The sequence below is a fragment of the Echiichthys vipera genome (assembly GCF_963691815.1).
Source record: "Echiichthys vipera genome assembly, chromosome: 18".
Classification (NCBI taxonomy): Eukaryota; Metazoa; Chordata; class Actinopteri; order Perciformes; family Trachinidae; genus Echiichthys; species Echiichthys vipera.
Window position 1 is genome coordinate 19,413,316 of NC_139843.1, and position 24,588 is coordinate 19,437,903.

At 43.3% G+C, this 24,588-nt stretch overlaps 1 protein-coding gene across 1 annotated transcript; it reads right to left on the bottom strand.

Annotated features, from left to right (window-relative positions):
• Positions 1 to 212: 212 nt before the first annotated feature.
• usp22 (ubiquitin specific peptidase 22) lies at positions 213 to 24,141 on the bottom strand. Its single transcript, XM_083933052.1, is given in 14 exon segments — positions 213 to 2,221; positions 2,334 to 2,483; positions 3,512 to 3,574; positions 3,732 to 3,823; positions 3,909 to 4,035; positions 4,241 to 4,399; positions 7,706 to 7,808; positions 8,120 to 8,267; positions 8,851 to 9,017; positions 11,420 to 11,521; positions 11,951 to 11,992; positions 11,995 to 12,054; positions 17,365 to 17,497; positions 23,745 to 24,141. Coding segments are annotated over 14 exon segments (1,509 nt in total). The 5' UTR covers positions 23,865 to 24,141; the 3' UTR covers positions 213 to 2,178.
• Positions 24,142 to 24,588: the final 447 nt, after the last annotated feature.

The window sequence follows — 24,588 nt, forward strand, 5'->3', positions numbered from 1 at the left end:
TTAATGTGGCCCGGGAAAGTTTGGGGTCCCCTGCTAGAGCTGCTGCCCCCGCGACCCGACCCCGGATAAGCGCTGAAGATGAGATGAGACAGTCTGGTCTGTAGAAATCTAAATGATCAAGGACAATAAATAAAAGGCGCAAAATCTTTACAGATATATATATATATTCTTTATTTGAGTGTTTTCCATCACTGTGTCCAGTTCTTGCAGCAGTTAGATGTGTGTGTGTGTGCGAGGAATGACTGACGGGTCAAGACAAAGTTTCTTCTGATTACAACCCCGTGGCCGGATCCAGCGATATAGAAGAACAAAATCGACTTTGAGGTTTCACCATTTGTCTCTTACATACAAACTGTACATATATACTTTTACATACATCGTCAACATGTGGAAAAAAATTCTATCAAACTGTGATACCCAGCTCAGACGGCATGCTGAATGCAAGTACTGATTCAGTACAGGAACATACGGTACATACGCACGACACACGTGCATACAAACAGGAACACACACATACTTCTTTTTGTTTTATATATCTCTTTACGCGCAATATCACATTTTGTACAGACACACCTACACTGAGCTTTTTTTCTTCCCCTTTCTTGGGCACACACACACACGCGCACACGGTTAACACTGCAGGATCGAGCTTCGGACCCCTTATACATACTTTCACTTCTTTTTTTTTTGCCATTTACCTGAAACAGCATCACAACAACGCAATGTGAACATGCCTCTGTAACGCCGGAACATTTGACGAACTACAGTCAAATTAAAACAAGAAAAAAAAGATAAATTGAAGCTGATAAGTAGTTTCATGATAGCCATCAGCACTATTTTGCTTTTGTGTATGAGAAAAAACATGATTTGACGGCACAATGTAACCCAAGCGAACAACGTGAGAGTTCGGGGAGAATGCAAAAACCATAAACAAACGATTCAATTACAGTATGTATAAAAATATAAAAGTCACTGTGTCATTTATTTGTGTTACGATGGAAGTAGCAATGAGAGGCAGAAAATAAACAGACTTGAGTTTAAGACAAGTTTCCTAAAAGTATCTGACTGACAACTGCAAACTCACGAGTAATGAATGGAATTTACTGTCTCGCTGTACTGCCCTCCGAAGCCTAAGTGCAGTCACTACGAAAAAAATCAAGCAAAAATAAACGGCTTTAAAGTTTGTTTACTGTCCCAATGAAAGAATATTTGGCACATTGATGATGGATTATCGTTTACTAGTTTGTCATTTAATAATTTTCATCCAAATCGATCCTAACCTCCATACTCTCGGACCCAAAATTGTGCAGAAATCATAATATTAGTGATTTCGTAGTTAATGCCTTTGTAGGGCAGTATGCAATGTTCATAATACCGTTTCTAAGGTGATTTTTTCCCCCTCTACTTTTTGCATTCTGAACAAAAATGCATAAGACAACTTCCATCCTTGAAATATTTGGTCGCTTTGAAGGAGTGTGAGTGTGTTAGACAAGTGTGCTTGTGTCCAGGAAGTTGCCATTTTTATTTAAGGTAAAACGAATGAAAAAAATAATCCTCGCTAAAGCAGAGCCTAGAACCCCGTGGAATTCTGCGACTCCGCTCATTTACGGCCGATGCTGAATGCAGCTGTGCTAGCAAGAAACGTGGTGAAGAACAGCATTTGTGATCAAGGTAGATTAAGGTTTAAAATAACCTTCTGCCCTTCTCTCTGTATCTGGAAAAGAGAACAAAAAAGTAGGTATAGAACGCTATACCTCTACTGTCTGAAATCAAGTACTGAGCGATTCTGCGGTCACTTCTTTTGTACAGCAGATTACCACCGCTGTTTTCATCTTCATCCCCTGAATTCAAGTGAAAAACTTTTTTATGCAACATCCCGTCTGGGCCCCTTGTACAAATCTCCCTTTTAAATGTCTTTGCATTCGGTTTGGTTCTTGTACTTTTGCGCTATCCCGCACAAGGCGCAGTTCTTTCTTGAATGTTGTACAGTGGAGCTAGATTAGTATGTGGTAAGGGTGGTTCCGTGTTAAGAGTGAGAGCTGCGACTTCAGGGAGTGATTCAGGCAGGCTTGCGTTTCTGTTTCCATGCCCCTTTAATCACTCGGTTACCTTTTCCCATGCAACTTATCCTTGCGACGAACCCTCGTCTCCTCCCGCGGGCGGCGCCAATGGAGGGAACTACTCGTACTCCAGGAACTGTTTGTGATAAAACAAAAGGTACCTGGGGAGAGAAAAGCACCACAGGGTCACACTGCAGCATCACTAATAAGGGAGCTGTAACCGTCAGACAGTTAGAGCAGGAGGTGCCTTGCTCGATGCCTTGACTGGCTCACCCTTCACTGTCCAGGACGTCCTTGATGCTGGCCTTGGTGATGATGGCATCGTCGCATTTGAACCACTGGTCCTTGTGCTGGCGGATGAAGGTGGTGTAATGGCCACTCTCCAGTGTCCCCTGGTGGTTCACCACTGCAAATAGACTATACCTGAAACAGATAGGAAATAGTGCATTATGCTGCTACTACAAACCACTGATGCACTTGGAAAAATGTCATATCTACAAACATAGACTGTATATGAAGAAAAAAGACAACGTGGCAGTGCCTGTATCAGGGATATTTTGACTTGACTTTTGTGCAGTCGAAGTGGAACAAAGCGTCCATCTTTATATACAGCTTATGTTCACATAGAATATAATCTAATATTAAAAAATATATCAAGTTCAATTATTTGTGTCCATTTTTATTGTAGTTATTCTAGTAATGCATGTAGCTTCTTGGAGTATCTCTGTAAGACAGAAACTTAAAAATGTTTAACTTTGGATGGCAAGCACTACCGGTATGCACTGCCTGAATCCATGTGAATAGAGCACAAGGGGCCGTCCATACGAACGCAGGTATTTTTGAAACTTTGTGTTTCTCTGCTGAATTCTGCTGATTTTAAATTCATGAGTGACAGTGAGAAGTAACTCAACTTTGCTGTCAGCCCACACGAAGGAATCTGCCCGGCCTTGGTTCGAAACTGTTGTTTTTCTGATATGAATTTTTCCAGCCTTGTGATTGGCTAAAATGGACTCCTACTGCTTTGGCATGTAGCATGACATGGTTTGAGGCAGATTTTGCGTTTTTATGTGGACGGAGATATTTTTTACCTTACCGGTGGTGTGGAAGGGGCCATAAAAGTTTGGTTTCAAAAATCCCAGTGTTCCTTTGGACTAGGCCTAAGACCCATGTAAAACACACAAGGTGGTGGTGGAATCTCCCCGGTGAAATAAATGAAAAGTGGTCTGAGAGCGGTGCACCGAAGGCAGAAGTGGGATCAATGTGGGGAGGAGGGAGCAGGAAGGACAACCAAAGGAGCTACACAAGACCCCTGCAATGCATTCCGGCAGGTATGCTGTCAGAAGGTACACTTGAATAAGTAAGGCGAGACAGTGATAATAGACCAGTTCCTGTTGGAGCATTTGGAAGTGTGGCTGCTTGAGATACTGGTTTATTACAGATGTTTGCCTTACTTGTTGTCATTGTTGAAGGGGTCCACAGTCTGCTGGTACTGCCCATTCATCCTGCTCTCTTTACTGAAACACACAGCAGGACAATCTCAGCCATGACAACATTCGAGAAAAAGAAAATATTTAGCGCTCCGTTGTCATGTTATGTTTTGTGAGAACTCTCTTAATAAATGTATCCCAAAAAAAGGCCATATATCATGATTTAATTGGAGTTTGTACTCACCTGGAGGCCATGAAGGGAGTCATGTCCAGCTCCAACGGGAAGGAGACATAAGTTGTGATCTTCCGCCTCAGTTTGGCTGAATGCTCAAACCTCTAAGAGCAAACGAAGAACACAAGTGTAAGAAGGCCGCTCTGATCACCGATATCCATTACATTTGCGGTCGAACCAAACTCTTACCTTGAGGTGAAAGCAGGCGACGATGGGCAGCTTCTTCATTGTCAGCTGCTTGGTGGACTCCTGATAACTATGACAACCGCTGCACTTGATCTTAGCGCTGCTGCCGAGGTGCTCTGGCCTGGTGAACCTAGACGGGAGAGGATTAGATTTAGAAATGGTGTGTGTGTGTGTGTGTGTGTGTGTGTGTGTGTGTGTGTGTGTGTGTGTGTGTGTGTGTGTGTGTGTGTGTGTGTGTGTGTGTGTGTGTGTGTGTGTGTGTGTGTCACTAATTTGTCAGTGCACACCTGCAGAGAGAAAGAAGACTTCACAGAAATGCGGTAAATATCAGTTACCTGCGCAGACAGTCTGTGAGCGTTGTGGCTCCAGTGTTGTGACTCTCTCCGTTAAGTGCTGATCCGTCTCCTCCGGGGCTGAGGGGCCAGAATGGGGTGGAGGAGCCTGGCAGGTCGAGGCTTATGTCCCAGAAAGGGTCGATGGTTGTTGAGACGCCACTAGGGGGAAGACAGAGAGACGCAGGAGATGGTGAGTCTGTATGAGGAGATGAAAATGCTGCAGATTTTCTCATGGAGTTTCAAAGCATTGCTGTGTGTTGATCTTCTTATTTAACATCTTCCAGTCTGTTACCAACTTTATAGGAGGCACAGTAAGTGCACCGTAGTTTCCCTTTATTCAGACAGTTACATAAGTGAGAGGGAGATATTAGGGAGGAACTACTTGGCACCATGACTCAGACCCCTGCCCCCCTTATGTTGGCAGATAAGCTTGTTGTATGAAGATAATTCTCTGGAACCTCATTCAGAGTTTCACACTGCAGCTTAGCACAGGCAGTTGAGGATATAAAACTGATGAAAATTGACTGATAGCCTTCACAACCTCCGTAAATTTGCGTGGAGGTCATTTCTTTAAACCGCTTATCTGGGCAGCTTGCCAGTCTGTCAATAAAACATGCTGCATGTCCTCGAGGAAACCAGGGCATACAGATGAAACCCACACAGGTGCGAGGAGAACATGGAAAGTCCACACAGAAATGCATCATCCTGCAGGTGGACTTCTTGTTTGTGGCAGTGTGATCCACTGAGTCAACGCCCTGGATCCCCGTACTCAATCATGATATGCTGACTGCCGACCGTCCTGTTTATAAGCAGACGCACAGAGCGAAAACGTAGTGGGCAGTGTCAAGCACACGGACGTCACACAGTCCGTCTGTAAGTTATGCTTGGAATCCATAAAGACCAAGGGAGCCAACACGACCAACTTGGTGAAACATGGAGCTGTCAGACATGCAGACTTGTTCAAAGAGTTCAGAGAGCTGCAGGTTAGAGATAGATAACATAAATATCCCCCAGATGTAACATGAAGTCAAGCGAGTGTTTATTTTGTGACTAAAGTGAACTTTAAGTCAATCAATGCTGGCAATAGAATCACAGCACGTACAGTTTTGGCAATAATTAATCATATATATTGTAATTTATTTTAGTAGAAAATAGTCTGATCAGAGGACAGACCCCCACCAGGTCTAGGTGATTAGTGTTGTACTAAAAAGATATTTTAAGTGTTTTAATTAATAAAAAGAAATACAGCATTTTAAGTTCCACATGCTGTCATGTGGGGCGGCACGGTGATGTGGTGGTAAGCACTGTCGCCTCACAGCGAGAGGGTCCTGGTCGAATCCCGGCTGGGGCCCTTCTGTGTGGAGTTTGCATGTTCTCCCCGTGTCTGCGGGGGTTCTCTCCGGGTTCTCCAGTTTCCTCCCACAGTCCAAAGATATGCATGCGTAGGGTTAAATGATGACTCTAAATTGCCTGTAGGTGTGAGTGTGAATGGTTGTTTGTCTCTATGTGCCCTGCGATAGATTGCCGTCCTGTCCAGGGTGAACCCAACCTCACGCCCGATGTCAGCTGGGATCGGCTCCAGACCCCCGCTACCCAGATAGGGACAAACGGTTGAAGATGGATGGATGGATACTGTCATCTGATATTTTATTTTATTACTTTTGTTGATGTTTTAGTTTACCGCCGTGGTATGGTTTCAGTATAGAGATAGTTTAGGTCATTATTTTGGTATCGTAACAACACTAATAAGCACTGAGGCGTACAATTCAAGCTCTGATTCAATTTGTTTTCCATCCCTATACAAAAGATAGAAAGTGATTTCATTTCATTATGCAAAAAACGGGAACAGTTGGATTTCACCTGTGAAAGGTGACCACAGGGCCGCAACCGAGTGGTTTTAACTCATTTTGTCCGTCAATGGTGACTTTAACCACGTAGAATTTAGAATATCTGTTGTCCATTTTCTTTGGTCAAAAGCACAGGATGAGTTGGTACCACGTTAGGTTTACATTACATTTTAAATGGAGAATGCAAAGTGAATAAATCATGAATCAGCAAAAGCCTTGTCGCAGCCGCATTTCCTTTAGAGACCCGGTCTGATATAAACAAACAGAGAGCATCGCTGCATTTTCTATAAAGTTCCCCATGTGCCTGTTGTGGGCCCCAGCTGAGAAAATAAAGATGATTTCACAGTATGCTTCAAACATTATTTTGATGATTATTTAATGGTTTTCCGATTACTACTGCAAGTGATCCCATTTAAGCACAGCACTTCTTGAAGTTGGTTTTAGGGTGCACTCACACTGTCCATTTGTACCGTGTCCAAGCAAGAAACATCCGAGCTGAGGCCCGGATCGTTTCAAGTAATGTGAGTACAAGCGGGCCTGGGCCGCCGGGAAGATCACCCTAAAGCACGGGGCACGGTACGCATGGAAAGTGTGGGTATGCCCTGAATCAATTTTTCTTACATTGCATGCACACTGTTTATTTCATGTGCCGAAGCAAACGGTGGTATTCCATCGATCATTCTCTCGATTTGTTAGATAAGTGAACTTTTGCTTGATTACAGAGCAATAGAGAAAATGAGACAGGTCTGTTAAAATGCAACTAATTGGTTTCCTATTTTTTAAAATAGAGAAATCTGCATGTTTATTGCTTAAACTTCATACGGTAATATTGTCGGTCAAAACTAAACCCATAAAGAAAACATTTTCTAACAGTAGGTCCGTCTCTGGAGCTGTCGTCCTCTCTCCTCTAGGTAAAGTAGCAGTCTCCTAGCAGCAGGGACCTCCTGAATCCTGAAAATTCAGTGCCCCATGTTGTTATTTTCTATGTTTCTGTGGCTGCCCTAATATGTGGAGAGGGACCTTCAGTTAACGGCTGTAGCAACTCCAGTATTGCCTTCCAAACAGTTACAGAGCATCTTTGGTAAGGTGGTCGGAGTCTCAAGATAGAAACACTGAAAGCATGTTGTTGTTATATTATTACAGTATGTTGAAGCGTGGCAGCTACTTTAAATTCTATAGAAAACTGCATCTCAGAGCATAAAGATCTCACACTTTCTTTGACCACAAGGTGGAACTAGAGATTAACTTTACAGACTGAATGCCATAAAAGGCTTTCACTGTTGCTGCAGTGGAGCACTTGAGTGTGTGTGATTCATGGTGCACTATGTGAATTACGGAGAGGTGAGGCAGGAGGGTCACCTCAGGGCAGGGAATTAGACACTTCTGATCTGGGATGGTGAGAGACGAGGTCATTTTTTGAGCAGCTGTTCTGTCAAGACAGTACGAGTCAGGCACGCTGGAAAATAACGCACTGTACTGTAAAGTGATGCTGTGGTGTACAAGGCCAATGCTTTGTTCTATTAAGCTTTAATATCTTCATTCAGTCTCTAGTGAGGCTGAAAACATTTCTTTGTAATGTGCTTTTCTTTGGAAGAATGTCACACACGAGCGCACTTACTGGCAGACTTGACAGGTGACGTCAGACTGCAGGCCCCCTGTGAAGATTTGGTCGATGATGCAGTTACAGTGGTTGGGGTTGTTGGCTTTCTTCCCGTTGTCGTCTGTGTGGATATAAACACGCACAGTTACTAAAAAGCAACGCTGTGCGACTTCACAGCCACCCTCTCTGCTTGTACGCTGCGGAGAGAGAATCAGATCTAAGAGATCAGCGCTGTAGCTCCCTGTCTCCCTGTCAGTCAGAGCATCTCTCTTCTCCTTTCATCCTCTCAACTCCACTCATCCACACAGCTCTCCTCCCGTCTCACCTACACTCAGCTAAAAAGCCTCCTCTCTGTCATTCTCCTCCACATCTATCTTCTCGTCTTCTCTATTTGTGTTTACATAGTTATCTCATTGTCTCGTTGTGGCCAACCTTTGCAGTGTCTGTGCAGGACATCCAGTGCCGCGATGAGGAACTCGTGGGCGTCCTGCTGCTCGTAGCCGGCCAGGTGGCGGGCGTGGGTCCAAACCAGATGGAGAAGACGGAAGGGGATGTGTGGCGAGCGATGGCCTGAGTAGAACTGCGGCAGGAAGTTGTGTATGTGAGATAGGAAATTTTCCCTTCTTTGTCTCTTATTCCTCTTCTTGAACAAAATTGAATAAATTCTTTGAAGGTCCCATATTGTAAAAAGTGAGATTTCCATGTCTTTTTTAATTACAAAACAGGTGGAGCTGCAATATAAATACTTTGAAAGTATCAAAAGCAGAATCCACAGAGAAATGCACACAGCCCGTATTCAGAAACTGTGTATTTAAACGACGGTTGTGATTAGGTCATCGTGGTATCACAACTATACAATACTTATTGGTAGAAAGTGTTGCCACAGTGCCGTTACAGTCATTCCCAGGCTGAAATGACTGTACAGAGAGCACAAAAGACCCAGAAACACAGACCAATCAGAGCAGACTGTGTTTTTTCAGGAGGGGATCTTAAAGAGATAGGCGCTAAAACGAAGCGCTTCAGACAGAAGGTGAATACAAGTTTATCCAGACACAGTATGAGAAAAAGAACGTGTTTTTTGAACATTAAAGAATGTAAAAATGTTCTAGTAGGAACCCAAAACACAAGGATGATCCTGAAAATGAGCATAATATGAGAGTTACCTCCTGGAAGAGTTGCGACATCTCACACACCAAACAGGAGTTGCTCTGCATCTCGCATTTGTGTCGGTCGGACAGGAAGAAGTCACGCAACAGCGGAGTGTGTGTCAGTGCTTGGACGATGCAGTTCATGAAGCATGTGTTGCCCAGGTTTATCAGACCTCGCAGGCCTGAGGGTTAAGAGGAAAAAAAAAAAAAAAAAAGAAATAAGAAGCAGGCAACAAAGAAGAGAGGATGGGTGGAGGCGTGAGAAAGGCCGGTCATGTGTCTTGGCTGCTGCAGTGGAGCATCTAGGCTGCAGTGCTGTTAAGGGGGGGGCGGGCGGGCGGGCGGACACACACACACACACACACACACACACACACACACACACACACACACACACACACACACACACACACACACACACACACACACACACACACACACACACACACACACACACACACACACACACACACACACACACACACACACACACACACACACACACACACACACACACACACACACACACACACACACACACACACACACACACACACACACACACACACACACACACACACACTGTTTGGACTTTACACAGGGAAACCCATGTCAGATTACAGCAGACCAAATCACACAGACACAGGAGAGGGAGGAGAAGAGAGAAGGTGGAGGTAGTGTTTTCACAGATGAGCAGCCAGGCCTGTAATTTCCCTCACCTAAGACAGTGCCAGGGATGTTAATAGTGCGAGAGCACATTGCTGCAGGCTGCTACAAGGTGTTAAACGTATGCCAGCTCTCCTCCCCCACACTGCCAAACCTGCTTTATTCTAATATTCCCTGTTCCTTCAAATATATCCTGCTGCTTTTCTCTCCTATATTTGCTATCACAGAGATGCTTAGGTCATCGTATGGCATGTCAGCATTGACTACGGTCCTTTCTTTCAATTTGAAGTTGGGCTGCATCAAATACTTATTTGCTTTACCAATCGACCCTTCAGAAAATTGTATCTTCTTGGTCAGAAAAGTGTAAAAGGGCCATCACAAGCCGCCGCAGGTGCAGATCTTGGTGGTAGTAGCAAATACGACTTCAAAGTCAAACCTAAAGGTCTTCAACAAATAATAGAAAATCTTAGTCATCTCTTGTCTCCACAGTGAATGGCATATTTTGTGTCATAATCACTCATTTTTATTCTCTTGTATTTGTTGTCTCTTCCATAAGGGCGGAGAGTCTGACTCAAACAGCTGGTCTGTGGCGTAATACAGTACGTGGCACAGTTGCGCTTCTGCGTAGGAATACAGATAACAGAAGTTCTATGATTGAGAAAATGTAGTGCCAGAGGAAAAGGCTTTCTGAAGGGAAGGTATTATTAAGTATATCTACGCTTTGAGGGATACTTTGCCAATTTTAAACCAGCTCTGTGTTAACTTAGGCTGCGGGCACACTGTGTTTTAACTTAGCCATTTGTTAAAATTCATACAGAAATAGAACACGCTGTTTCTTTGAGCAGTGCTCTCATTTTAGCAACCTGACTCTGCCAGATGGATTGATCCTCACTTGCTCAGCATAACCACCTGGGAACGCTCGTTTGGAGATCTTTTGGGAAGGGGCAAGGTTCCTGATTGGATAAACCATCCGTCTATAACCAACATACAGGCCAAATCAACCAATCAGACCAACGTATGAGGTACTAGCAACCTCGTACGTAAGCGTATGAGGTACTAACAGCCTCGGGGTTAAGCTCAGAAAGTAAACAACACGTGGGTAAAGGATATTTGCCGTTTGTATAACGCAAATTTACGGATAAAAAGGCACAATTTCAGGTGCCCGGTCCATATTCCATCAGAAGGATCCAAGAGTAAATAGCGAGCGGCTTGCTCGATAAATGCTCTCATCTCATCTGCGTAAGCCACCGTTGTTTACACTGAACAGTTGCTTCTCGTTGGGTCACACTTCGACCTGCCTCAAAACCAACGCTGATTGGTTTGGTCGCTGGTCAAACTTCTCCAAAGCTCTCATTTTAGTGTCGAGCGTCAGATTGGATTTGCGAACACTGCAAACACTGCTGTAACAAAGACTTGAATTAGCAGAAAATCCCTATAAACTCATTTAGATTTTGAGGTGGCTAAAATATGTTTTAGCTGTGCCCCTGTCCACAGCAGTACAACGCTTAGCATCTGAGCCAGGACTCCGGTCTGTTTCTCCAAACCGGGGGTGTACCGACCGCCATCTACTGTAGGTAATCAGTGACTTCCTCATACAACCCCACATTAAAAAATCCAAACTAGCCCTTTAACTGAAGCTGGGAAAGCAATATATATATATTTTTTTCCCTGAACCTTAAAGCTAATTAATACAGTTCCTGAGTGGTAAACATTTTGTTTTTCACTTGTGGTTTTTGATGTAAACTTTGCATATCAGTCAATGATGGCGGTAGCACTGCTTCCTCTTTCTGCATTTACATTTTTTCCTCCCTCTTTTGTGTCCTTCTCTCTGAAACTGACTGGCCTGGACCTACACCCAGCTCTTTGCAGTTACACAATCTTCTCCGTCTTTGTGCATGAGCGACAAAGAGATACTAACCAATAGTACAGTTGGAGGTGATTCTCCTTCTCTTGGGGTTGTGGCGGAGCAGCTCCAGCTCTCTCTTGGTGGGCTCCCACGTTGAGTACTTCTCACCTATACCTGAACACACACACACACACACACACACACACACACACACACACACACACACACACACACACACACACACACACACACACACACACACACACACACACACACACACACACACACACACACACACACACACACACACACACACACACACACACACACACACACACACACACACACACACACACACACACACACACACACACACACACACACACACACACACACACACACACACACACACACACACACACACACACACACACACACACACACACACACACACACACACACACACACACACACACACACACATAACCCTTGGACTAAAAGCTGTTAAAACTTGGTGTCACACTCATGGGAGACATCACGTAACTTGCATGGTGTGTATGCAACAGTGTGTGGCCACAGTATGTGTGTTTAATGCTGCCTTACCTTGCATTTTCCAGGCTTTCCTCTGTTCCTCTTTGGCGATCTTTTGTCATAAATGTAGTCTTGGCACATAAAACAGTAAATTCCTCCGTACAGCAGGTCAATAGCTGGAATGGCAAGGGGATGAGGGAAAGAGAAGGTGGACAAATAATGCATGAGAAAGCCCAGTCTAACCCAGTTGTTTATCTGTTTGTCAGAGGGTGAAAAAAGGGTCTGTGCGTCGCTACATCGCTCTCTCTTTTTTCTTATTCAGGCCACGTTGCCATGGTGCTGCGATGCCAGGTAGCTGGGCTTATCTGCTGACATATCAGCTATCTGTTAACACCATCCAGGAACGATGGAGAGAGACACCTTGAGAGACGGAGGGAGCGAAGGGAGTCAAAGGGTGAGGAGAAGGTGGACGAAGGAGGGATTGTGCAGCCTTTTACCATTTCACACTCACTTAAATGCTCAAACAAAAAAGACCTCCACTCCCTCTCTCCCTTCACCTGCTCCATCCCCTGCAGCTACCTGTTTGCTGTTGCCATGACGACCTGCCTATAGGCTTCTCCCAGCTGTCATCCTCTGCAGGTATGGCGAGAAAAAAAATGGTAGCAGGAGGGCAGGATGGAGGAAGGAAAGGACGGACAGAAGTGCACTGAAGTACAGAACTTTGCTGAACTGATGGAAGAGGAAACGGACAGCGAGAGAGATGAGGCTAATGGTACAATTAGATGAAATCCTTTTACAATTCAGAATATCGACAGGGTCATCGGGTAACCATGGGAACAGGAAGAGGGCAAAACAGAAGAGGATAGAGACAGAGATGAGCCCGATACAAGGCTGCAAACAGCATTCGTCAAATAGCTGCGAGTGAAATGCATAAAGGGTGAGATGAAAGAGATGGAACGGCAAGAAAGAAAGAAAGAAAGAGGGAGGGAGGAGGGGCTGGGGTTTAATGGACGCTAATTCCACAGGGTTTGTTAAAGATGACTTAATTACCTCCTCGCCAGTCTGCTGAGATCCGTCCCTTTCTCTTTAAAATCTTTTCTCTCCCTCCGTAATAGACTGTTTCTCACTCTATATTCGCAGAATTTGATTCAGCAGCTAACCTAATTAAACTCACAATTACGGTCTGTGGGAAACACACCAGCACGCGCCACAGGGGGTCTCTTCCTGAGCTGAGCGATAACGCTGAGCAAAAGGAGGCTTCATGAAAATAAACTGGCAGATTCTCAACATCTGCGAAAGCAAGCCTTTGTCATGGACAAGGACACCCCGAGAGCCTCTGCTGCAGCAGCGTTCTCCTCCAAACACTGCAGTGGAGCGTACTTCAGTGCTCGCAGCTCAAACAGTCTAATTCTATTATGTGGAGAATAAAAAAGAATGCTGCTGGGCGTAGAGCTGGTATCGCAGCGTTTAATCTAACAGGGTGATGCCTTGTGCTGAAGATAATATGCGGTTTACTGTCTTTTGTTTCTTTTTGTTTTTCCGTTCAGTGTTTACAGTATAAACAAATAAAAAGGTTGTAGAAATGTCTGCACAAGTGTTGGTACACGACATCTTTATGCTGGTACACGACCTTAAAAACAAAGCCTGTGTTTCAATGCTGTGCATTTTTACCTTGTCCAGTGATACATTTCTTAGCATGTTGCTTACATAAAACTGCAGCAATGAGTCCTAAAAGCCTGAAGTGAGCCTTTTATCTCAAAGTCAATGGGTTTTTAGTTAGATGTTCTTCAAGATAAAATACATCAGTTATTACCCCAGTTGTGAATTTGTAGCTTGTATGTATCATTAAAAAAGCGGTTGATAAACTTGGATAAATGAGACTACAAACATCATCACCCCGTACAAGTGAAATCCCCTGGAAGCTAGTGGCTGCTGTATTTCATTTATGACCTAATGTAATTCAAACATAATAAAATTCTGTTCATTTGTGAAGATCATCTCACTGAATAAAACCTGTAAGTACCATAAACTGTGTCTGTTCGCTACATAGCTTATTCTCTGCAATATTCCAAAAATCTAGTGGAGAAATCCCACTAGCTTTTTGTCAAGGGAACCAGGGTGATGCTAACTTCCGGGTTGTCATCAACTGATTATGTACGTTCTGCGACAACTGTGGCAAAGTTCACACGACACAACCTGTTGTCTTGTAAAGGGGATTCTTGAAGTCGTGGTTTTCACAGCCGGACCATTGCCAGAGCCACTGTGCTGTGGCTACGCTGCTTATCATTTCTGGGATAGCGAGGAAAAAAAGGCTCTTTAGTTTAGATTTCTTATAAACCAACCACAGTTTCTAGTCTCTGTTGAGTCAGCCAAAATATATCAAATGCTACCCCAATTCCGATGAAGTTAGGACGTTGTGTAAAACCTAAATAAAAACAGAATACAAAGATTTGCAAACCCCTTTCAAACTATATTCATTTGAAAACAATACAAATACAAGAGGTTTACTGTTAAAAGTGATAAACTTAGTTTTTTGCAAATATTCACACTGAATTTGATGCCTGCAACACGTTCCAAAAAGCTGGCACAGGGCCATGTTTACCACTGTGTTACATCCCCTTTCCTTTTACCAACACTCAGTAAGCGTTTGGGAACTGAGGACACCAAATGTTGAAGCATTGTAGGTGGAATTCTTTCCCATTATTGCTTGATTATAGCCTTTCAGGGATGTTCCTTTTACAACGAATCATGACACTCACCTGTTTCCAATGAACCAGTTCACCTGTGGAATGATCCAGACAGGTGTTTTTTGAGCATTCCTCAACTTTCCCAGTCTTCTGTTGCCCCTGTCCAAGCTTTTTTGAACGTGTTGCAGTAATCAAATTCAAACGGAGTGAATATATGCAAAAAAACAATAAAGTTTATCAGTTTGAACATTAAATATCTTGTCTTTGTAGTGTATTCAATTGCATATAGGTTGAAAAGGATTAGCAAATCATTGTATTCTATTTTTATTTACGTCCCAACTTAATTGGAATTGGGATGGTACATCATTGCCTGACTGTTCCACAATCGCAAACTGACTTTTATTTTATTTTAACGAGGGTTGGATGATTTGCTGGTTTATAAATCAAAATTAACAACAATGCAATCCATTTTGTATCAATATTGTAGCCTACTGTTTCCTCAAACCTACATGTTATGTGCCGCGACTTTCTTTTTTTACAAGACTAATCCTACTCTTATAATAATAAGAGCAATAATAATTCAACACTTTGATCTTTGGGTGGAATCATATTGGGATGTTTTACACAATTCTGCAGAAACATAATATGGATTACACATAAGTTTGCTTAGTTTGCATAGATTTACAAAATTGTGACGCACAGATGGGTGACAAATTAAAGAAAAGAAAAATACATTTCTATAGAGACAAACAAATGCAGATTTTTCAGCAAAATGCTCACTGAATGGTTTGGGTGAGTATTAAAATTATGTCAATAATGTTCTATGGCAACACATGGAAGATTGTGGAGCTACATTTTAGAAACTGCACTCTCCATCATCAAAACACCAAACGAGGGAATATCTTCCTTCCAGTAGACTTGAAGAGACTTGGAGAATCTGTCATGGAGCATCAAAGCTGCTCTGGAGGCTCATGGCAGACAAAAACCTGACGGAGACAATTGTGTTTTCATTTCACTATCATGTCACCCGTCTGTATATCGCTATCACCCCATCTCTGCACACAGACAGCAGTGTACAGGTGAATGCCTTTTTGCAGACTGCTTCATATTCAGTGGTTGTTCAACTGTGTGGGATCAGGTAATACGCAGCAATATTCTCTGCAATAATTCAGTGATTTGTGGGCCATGTTTTGATTATTACAGGCTATGTGTCCCTGTGGGAGTAGCATGGATGAGGAAAACAGCCAAATGTTCTTGTTCAGCAAAACACCCACGTCTTCGTTCAAATCTGGAGCCATCCACATTGTATCTGTTTGATGCAAATATTTTATTTAGCGACTTGTAATACAACTTTCCCATTTCTCACAGAGAACACTTGCCAACAAAGCAACCTCTATGCTAGCTGTGGTGAGAAACACAAAGTGGTTGTTGAGTCTCTGAAAATAAAAACCTTCTCTTTCAATTTAAAAAAAAGGGAGAATTTCCCTATTTCAACATCACTGAAATCAACGATCTTTTATGTTAACTTCTTTTACCTGGAATAAAAATCCTGTCAAAAAAAGGCTGAAGCAAATCTAATTTTTGCGTCCCCATAAACACGCACAACACTAATTTAATTTCTGGACAACCGGCAACCTCCGGGTCTGAAAAGGGACGCTAGTGTGCCTTAACCTGCATTCTTTCTAAAGTCCAACAGAGGAAGTAAGGTCCTTTTCTCATTGACTTACATACAACTGGACATCGTTTTGCAACCAGTGGAGTCCGATTGTATAGAAGTCAATGAGATAATGACCCTTCTACACTAGTTGCAAAAAGACGCCTGTTGTAATCCCTGTTTCATGATGCATATTGTAGTACACATCCCTAGTCTGTGGTTTTGGAGGAAGCAAAAACAGAGTCGTACCCAGTGAAGTAGATTCTTAACCTGTGTAAATGTGCTTAATTTTAAATTAGCCACCAAGACAAGCCTCAGTCCTTATTCATTAGTAAGTTCACTAATGCATATATTCACTCTAATGGGCTGCTTGAGGCCAAACACACAGGTGACATTCAAATCCCCCATGAGGCCAATCCGTCCAGACTGTGTTGCAATTAATTAAATTCTATTTTATTTATAGTGCCAAATCATAACAAAAGCTATCTCAGGACACTTTACATATAAATTAAGACCACGCTCTGATTTACACAGACCCAACCATTCCCCCATGAGCAGCAACAAGTCGCCCTATCTTCAATAAAAAAATATTATAGTTACTATATAAAGTATTAATCCAGCAATCTTGTGCACACAATGACGACAAAAACATTCCCTTTGTGTTAATTATGTTGCACCAGGTTGTGTAATAGCCCTCTCTGTTGCTCTCGATTATTTAACTTTATTAAATTCACTGTCACAGCCAGGCCAGTGAAAAGTCTAATATATAACTAACTTAAAGTTAAAACATAGACACATAAACTCACACACGCCCTGGTGTTTATGAACTGTCACTACTTTATGCAGTCACACCAGGCGGCATCTTCATTAGCCACTCAGCTGTATAATTAGCCCCTTTGGCAGCCTTTGTTTTGAGAGAAAGCATCACAGACGGCGTTGTGTGTGGGTGTGCATTTTTGTGCATCATGTTTACACTGTGAGAGGGTGTTTGTTAAGGCCAGGACCAACTCATTTAAGCAAAGGGGGCTAATTGCAGGACTGGATGATAAACCCTGGTGTTAAACCCTGAGCCCTCAAATCACACCTGCTCCAGCTGCACTCTTTGACACTGTAATGCCTTGGTGCGTGAGTGTGTTTTGCCATACCTAGGTTATGCCTTTTGCTCTTGGCGTGTTCGTGGATGTGTTTTTTGGCAAAGCAGGCGAAGAAGACGCAGTAGAGGCAGGAGTGGAGTCTGTTGAGGTGAGCGCCGCACATGTGGCAGATACATGACTTGGCCTGGAAGAGAGAGGGAAGGAGTGAAGGGAAGGAAACAGAGAGGGGAAGGCATGGACACAGAGACAGAGGAAATTACTATCACAATCAACAGACACAATATTCTAATTCACACAACCACATCGGGGTGTAAAAAATATCAACATATTTGAGGACCGCAATATTCCATTTTGTGACTTTGTATCGATTCAATTTCAAGTAATACTTTTCATGCAATCATTCGTGGCGATGGTTTGTTTTGTTTTAGTCAGATTGTACGCATATGTTGGTGCGTGCTTTATGCGACAGTTTTCCTAAAATTGGAGCTTACTAGGGGTGTGACGAGACCCTTAGCTCACAAGATGAGACCATATGCGATATTTAGTTCAACCGACGAGATTCTTACAATATTTCTAACTTTCAGGATTTTCTACTGCAGGTGTCTTTGCATAGTGGTCCTCCACCTCGCTGTCCAAAAGCCCCCCCCCCACCCCCATCTGTCGTCTTTGATTCCGTCTGTGCTTTGAAGCATTGAGACGGCCACCACTCGCTCATCTCACAGAACAGATACATTTCCATTTAATTACATATATCGACCCACACCCGCGTTCTCCCAGCAATGGCAATGAGTGTCCTCACGAAGATAGATGTGCGAGAGAAAGAGAGTGCGTGTAAAGTATATGAGACTTCAGGCCCTTTATTGCTATAATGGCTAAAGAAGCCAATGGTGGTCATGTAAGATGAATGTATTTAATGTGTAATAACCCTCTATTACAGTATATGTTAATGATTTATATGTTCCTATATATTCTGTTTGATAGTCATGTCAGAAAGACGAGGGAGAGGGAGGCATGTCTGGATGGAGGCTTGATAGCAACAGTTCAAAAGCATGCAGATGAGAAGCTGGCATGCCAATGAGCCAGCATGAATACTAGGAGGTGAGAAGAAATGAGCAATGCCTTGAAGAAGAGAGTAGGCAAAATAAGGGAAAAAAGGGAGGAGGAAGAAAGGAAATGGAAGGTGGTATGTGGGCAAAGATGAGAGTCGAAGACAAAAAAGAGAACATCTAAGAGAGAATGGTGTTTGAAATTTTTCTGATTGCAAAAGGTTGATTTGAATGTCAAATTCTTTGTGTGATGTGTTCAGAAAAATGCACTCTGCTGACTAAAACTTCACTTCAGAGTCACCTCCAAACAAGATAAAAATGCAGAGTGGAAGAGGGAGTAGAAAGAGAGAATGGACATGGATTGGAATAAGGCTAGGAAATTAGACTAAAGTGATCAAAACTGGGGTGTAGTATCCCAGTCCACCTGTATTACCTGGTGCCAACAGTAAAACAACCTTCAGAGAATGGCTGACACCAAATAAATGGCATCAGAATCTCAGTGGAATGAGGCGCAAAGACGACAGAAAACATTTTTAAAAGGAAGTGGCATTTCAGTGACCATGGTACTGCTACACTGCCTTGTGCCTGTGCCAGCATACTTTGTACTGTATTTTGTAAGCTAATGTTGCATTAGAATATGCATTTAATACCCTGGTTTTGGAAGTAGGACTGCAGTGCTACATTAGCATCTATAGAATCATTGCTACAAGCTTTGGTCTATAAAATGTCAGACAATATTGAAAATGCCTACCACAATTTCCCAGAGCCCAAGGTGATACCTTCAAATGGCTTATGTGCAACCATCCATCAAACCCCCAAATATATTTAAATGATACAGAATGGAGAACAAATAGCAACAACTAAGTATGTCTGACCACCTAATTCTAACAAGTTCATCCTTGAGATCAAGTAGATGTTTGTGCCAAATGCCATGAAATGCACTCCAGGCATTCCTGGGATATTGCGCTTGGGACAATGGGATGTACGGATAAACGGAAAACCCACAAAACATAATGTCCCTGGCCGTAACTGTCGTTGGCGCGGAGCCATAAAAACCGAAAGTGATGCTAGCTGTTTGACGCATTCATCCTTTTGCTATGCTGAGCTAAACGTCTGCCGAATTCAGCTTCATATTTTACAGACATTTCTGAGTGGTATGAATCTTTTCATCCAACTCTCAGTTAGGAAGCAGATATGCGCATTTTCCAAAATGTCAAACAATGACTCAAGTCCTATCTTTACATGTCAGCTAATGAAATCTCAACCTCTGTTGTCGATTTTTCCAGCATACTCTTGGCATGCTAGCCTAAACATGGACATGGATGCAAAATGGAAAAAGAAAAAAAACCGAAAAACACTGATTCTTATTCCAGTCACACACACAACCCTCCATGCATAAGTGCTTAGACAGCACATGAATTATGAAAAGGCATCAAGATGCAACAATATCTCCTCACTTATTCTTCCGACTGTCAGTTTTACAGTGTGCATGTGTGTTTTTCAGGGCCCTGAGAACATTACATTCATGTAGGAATTTATGCCAGCCCGTCTGTCAACACATCCTTACATCCTCTTCTGTCATGCCAGACTATTTATGGGCATACAATGGCTCTGCTTTAGCACACTGGCCATGTACAACTAAGGGCGCACTCACACTGTCCTTCCGCACCGGGCCAAAACCAGTTTTTCAGCTAAAGCCTAGTGCGTTAGAGCAGTGTGAGTGCACCCGCTCCGCACATAATTGCGGACAGCGGGCCGTCCACGGTTGGACAAGACGCACAAAAACTCTGAGGTCTATGGAGAGATTTGTAAACAAAGCGACCCATCGCGACGACGTCAATCAATGCGTGTGACGTGTCACGGCGTGATGACGTATGGACAGCAAGAAGCATTTGCGCGAGGCCCAGGCAGTGTGAGTACAAATGGGCCTGGGGCGCGGGGGGAGAGGGAGGGGGAACAAGTACCCTAAAGCCCGGGGCGCGGTGCAGAAGGACAGTGTGAGTGCGCCCTAAGAGGCCGAACGCTCAGTGAGGCCTTGGTCTTCTTAACACCACAAGCTTTGTCCATGTCATATTTCTGCTAGCGCTGTGATGTCAGTGATGAGCCATCTGCCGGCAGGATGTTATGCGAGAAGAGCAGTAGTAAGGTAATGGGCTGGAAAGATCCTGGTTAAAAGTGTAAGTGAGGACATTCCATAACATTGTCAGCCAAATGCAACATCTGTCTTGTCCCTTGAAGGTAAAGCCCTGAATGTGTCTAAATATGTGAATTAAAGGACTAGTCCTTCCAAAACAAAGGCCTTATTCAGTATATTCCTAACAAAAGTGTAGGACATGGGAAAGAGGTCACAATTCAAAATAAAACATATTGATAAACTGATGAAATATTAATAAGCAACAGTAGCCACTGACGTGAAATATTTCATTGACCTTGTGTCTTTCTGCCACCAGCTTTGAGTTTAAAACCCGCTGAAAGTTTTTCACAATTTAATTTTGTGTTGCTACACGGAGTGGGGGGCAGCAGCCGTGTTGCAGGCAAACGACAGACAGCCTTAAAAGGCCCTTAAATACCAGGACGACATTCGGCCGCGGTTGGGACGACACACTGCAGGTGTTGCCTTAGTTGTTGTGATGTGTCCTGAACTTTACCGGTACCCATCGGGTAATGTCCTAAGTGGCTAACAAGCATCTTGAATCCGTCCTGTCCGTCTTGCAGTTTCTCTTTTTTCATAATGAATACAGATTAATGCCACCTGCTGGTACGGAGAGCTATTTCCTCTTAAGCAGTTGCAGAATGTATGTGCTGGTTGGCTGTAGTCTTTGTGGTGTGTTCAAATTGCACTTTTTTGGCAAGACACAGGCGCTGTAGCCTCGATACACCAGCTTGTCATCCAGAGATAGGTGGGGAAAAAAAACTGCCTTTAAACCAATCAATCACAATCATCCTGGGCGCTGTTAAGCCCATAGCAGAGATAGCTTTACGGATTCAGGCACTGAGCTCAGAGTTACAATAGCATGTGATTAAGTCTTCATCTAAGTCTTTGGTCTTATTTTGTGTTGTTTGGTGCACATATATACAACTTCTACTGTCTGATGAAGTGGAATTTCTTTTGTAAATGAAACATGAACATGGGTAATTGTGAATTTACTTATTGCAGAATTTATTATGATAAAATGGAGATGATAGAATGCATTATCCTGCATGGCGCCAGTCGTTCTCCATTGCAGCGTCTCGAGAAAAATACATTTGTTTTGTGGTGGCAGACTGATAAAATCCAACGCAACTGTCAGTCTGATGTGATTAGACGCCTCTGGGATTGACACTGTAGCCAACCAAAGGCTGAAGTCTTTGAATTCTCAAGGTGAACGAATGCTTAAAATTCAGTCTATGTCTGGAGGTCAGTCTGATGCAGACTACGTTGATCGTGACCATCTGAAGCTGAAAAGAGAGGGAACAGACAGCATGGAATGGAGAGTGTGTGGTGGGATTTCTCCTTCAAAATAATGGTAGAAATTGTTTTTCTTCGGATAGTGAGGGATCTGCAACATTCGTCCTTCTCCTCTGTAGCCCTGCTACAGCTGACCAGAGGGGATTGATAGTGGGAGCAGCTGGAGTGGAATATCTAGGTGAACACATGGCATACCCCAGAGGCTAGTAATGCATGATATGATTATAGGTCCTGAGAACACAAACAAACTTAAGCATATGCTGGCGCTAAGGCTAGACTAGAAAAAAAAACATAAATGTGATGGAAAACCTCAAATTACCATGCTTGCACCTGAGTTGGAAAACTTAGCCACAATCAATAAAACTGTAGCGCCATAGGGAGGAAATGCGAAGGGGGGATGAGCCCTTCTGCCAGCCTCGTCTGCTCTTCAGGTTAGTCAGGCAGAGAATCTGTCAATTACGGCAAGAGGAGACTGCAAATATTTACACCATTTATGTCAGTATACGTGCCTCCTGGACTACCAGCTCCCAATGATCTACGACAGATGACAGGAGACACAGGGTGGTCCCAGAGCCCATTTGAGTGCAGGATGCAGCCAAGCACACACACAAACTCATTCGCACATTGAAGATACGAGCACAACACAGCTCTGTATCCTTGCGTTATGTGAATCTTTACAATGACTATGACTCAATAAAAGGGTGTTTTCTAAGAGCACACAATAGTACTGGGGAATTGATCAAATTTTATTTTCCATTATGACTTTGATACGATTATCAAGATAAAACTATTATTGTGCTGTATTCCATTTCAAAATGGTGCCCTTGGTTTGCCTTGGGTTAGAAATCCAGGGCTGCAATTTTGCCTGTTGCGTATACTTTACCAAAAATGATGACTAGGCCACCTATATGTTTGAGTTTTCAGTAGATTACAACATATTTGATCTCATTTATTTTGGTCTAATTTTTTATTTATTTAATAGTATTTACTCTTTATTTGTTTTTTTTCACATGTATTTGCTTAACTAGTTTACAAAGTTTAATCATATTCAAAATTGAGGATTTTCTTGGGAAACAAAGTAATAATTTCATGTTTCTAAAGACAAAGTGAATAAAAATTTGTGATCTCAATATTTACCAAAAATAATAGTGATAATGTCTACCATGATAGGGCAGCCCTGGGAAACTAACAGGTAAACTATACCCCTGTGAAAGAGAGGCACATACATCCTATTGCTTTACCAGTTAACCCTTATTGAGCCTGTCATACAGAGCAAGGCTAGTAATGGTGCATCTCTGTCATTATGGCTTGGGGTTATCAGGATAACAGGTAGAGACTAGCTTAGTTGGTTTGAAATCAATGAATGTCCCCTTAGCGAGGAAATACCACGGTGTAATTCTGTCGTGCGGTCTGCTGGTGGAAGGAAGTGGAGCCAGTGCAGGCGCGGTGCCAACGCAAACAGATGCACATCAGCTCTATCGACTGTGCGGTCTCTGGCTTTGATGTCCGCTAACGCTGGGCGGAGTGATACGCTGCTTGTTTGCATCAGTTGTGGTCGGTCAGGTGTTGTGGTACTAGCTCGACGTGAGGGAAAAAGTACAGTGAGCACAGTATTTGACTGAAGACGGTACTTCGGCGTTCAGTGTCGGATGTTTGTGTGGTTTTGGAAGGGCGCGCGCACACGCACACACACACACACACACACACACACACACACACACACACACACACACACACACACACACACACACACACACACACACACACACACACACACACACACACACACACACACACACACACACACACACACACACACACACACACACACACACACACACACACACACACACACACACACACACACACACACACACACACACACACACACACACACACACACACACACACACACACAACTAAGCACTCCCTGTTACCTTGCGTTTTCTGGTCTCGGCTGAACCGCTCCACACGAAACACTGATAAATAACCCTCAAATTCTGCTTCCAGTTGTCCACTTTGAAGCCGTTGACATGGGGGCAGCCTGCGGGACTCATGGTAGTCACAGCAGCGCCCGGCTCCACCGTCCTATGGGCCGATGAAACCTGTTCAAACCCCTCAGAGCAAACCCAGTCGAGACGAACGGGCTGGCTAGCTTTGCCAGGTTCGTTATCCAGCGATTGCTGCGTTCTGGCTAACTGGACATGTCCTGGTCGCAGTAACGTTAACGGAGACACGCGCAGACGCAAACATGGAAATTTTCTTTCAGTGTTCCTCTAACTGAAACGAGGCATTATTCATCCATTTAAATCCAAAATAGCGCTGTATACGCGGTTCTCCCCATTCGCTGAATTACATGTTAGCAAGCTGGCTAAAGTTGGTTAGCACTGGAATTTCAACAGTGGCTTGCACGGCGAGTGTCAAGACCCACCTCATTCATAACGGTGGACCAATTAGGAGCGAGTACAGCCCATGATTGGCGTGTACCCACTTTCTTTCTGCGATTAAGTCCCGCCTCTGTGAAGTGGGTGCTTCGTCGTGATTGGCGCTTTTTTTCCGGGAAACCACATCCTGCCTGTATGACGAGTTGCATTGGCTGAAACAGAAATCAGCTTCGTTGTATCAATCAAGAGCGTTACAGCGTGACAATCAGGAGAGGATGGAAATTCCAGTCCACCTTACACCAAATGTCGACCCAAAGGGATGAGAAACTTTCCACAAAGGCATGAAACCCAGGACTATATTCTTAAACAATTTATTATTAACAGATCCACAATCGCA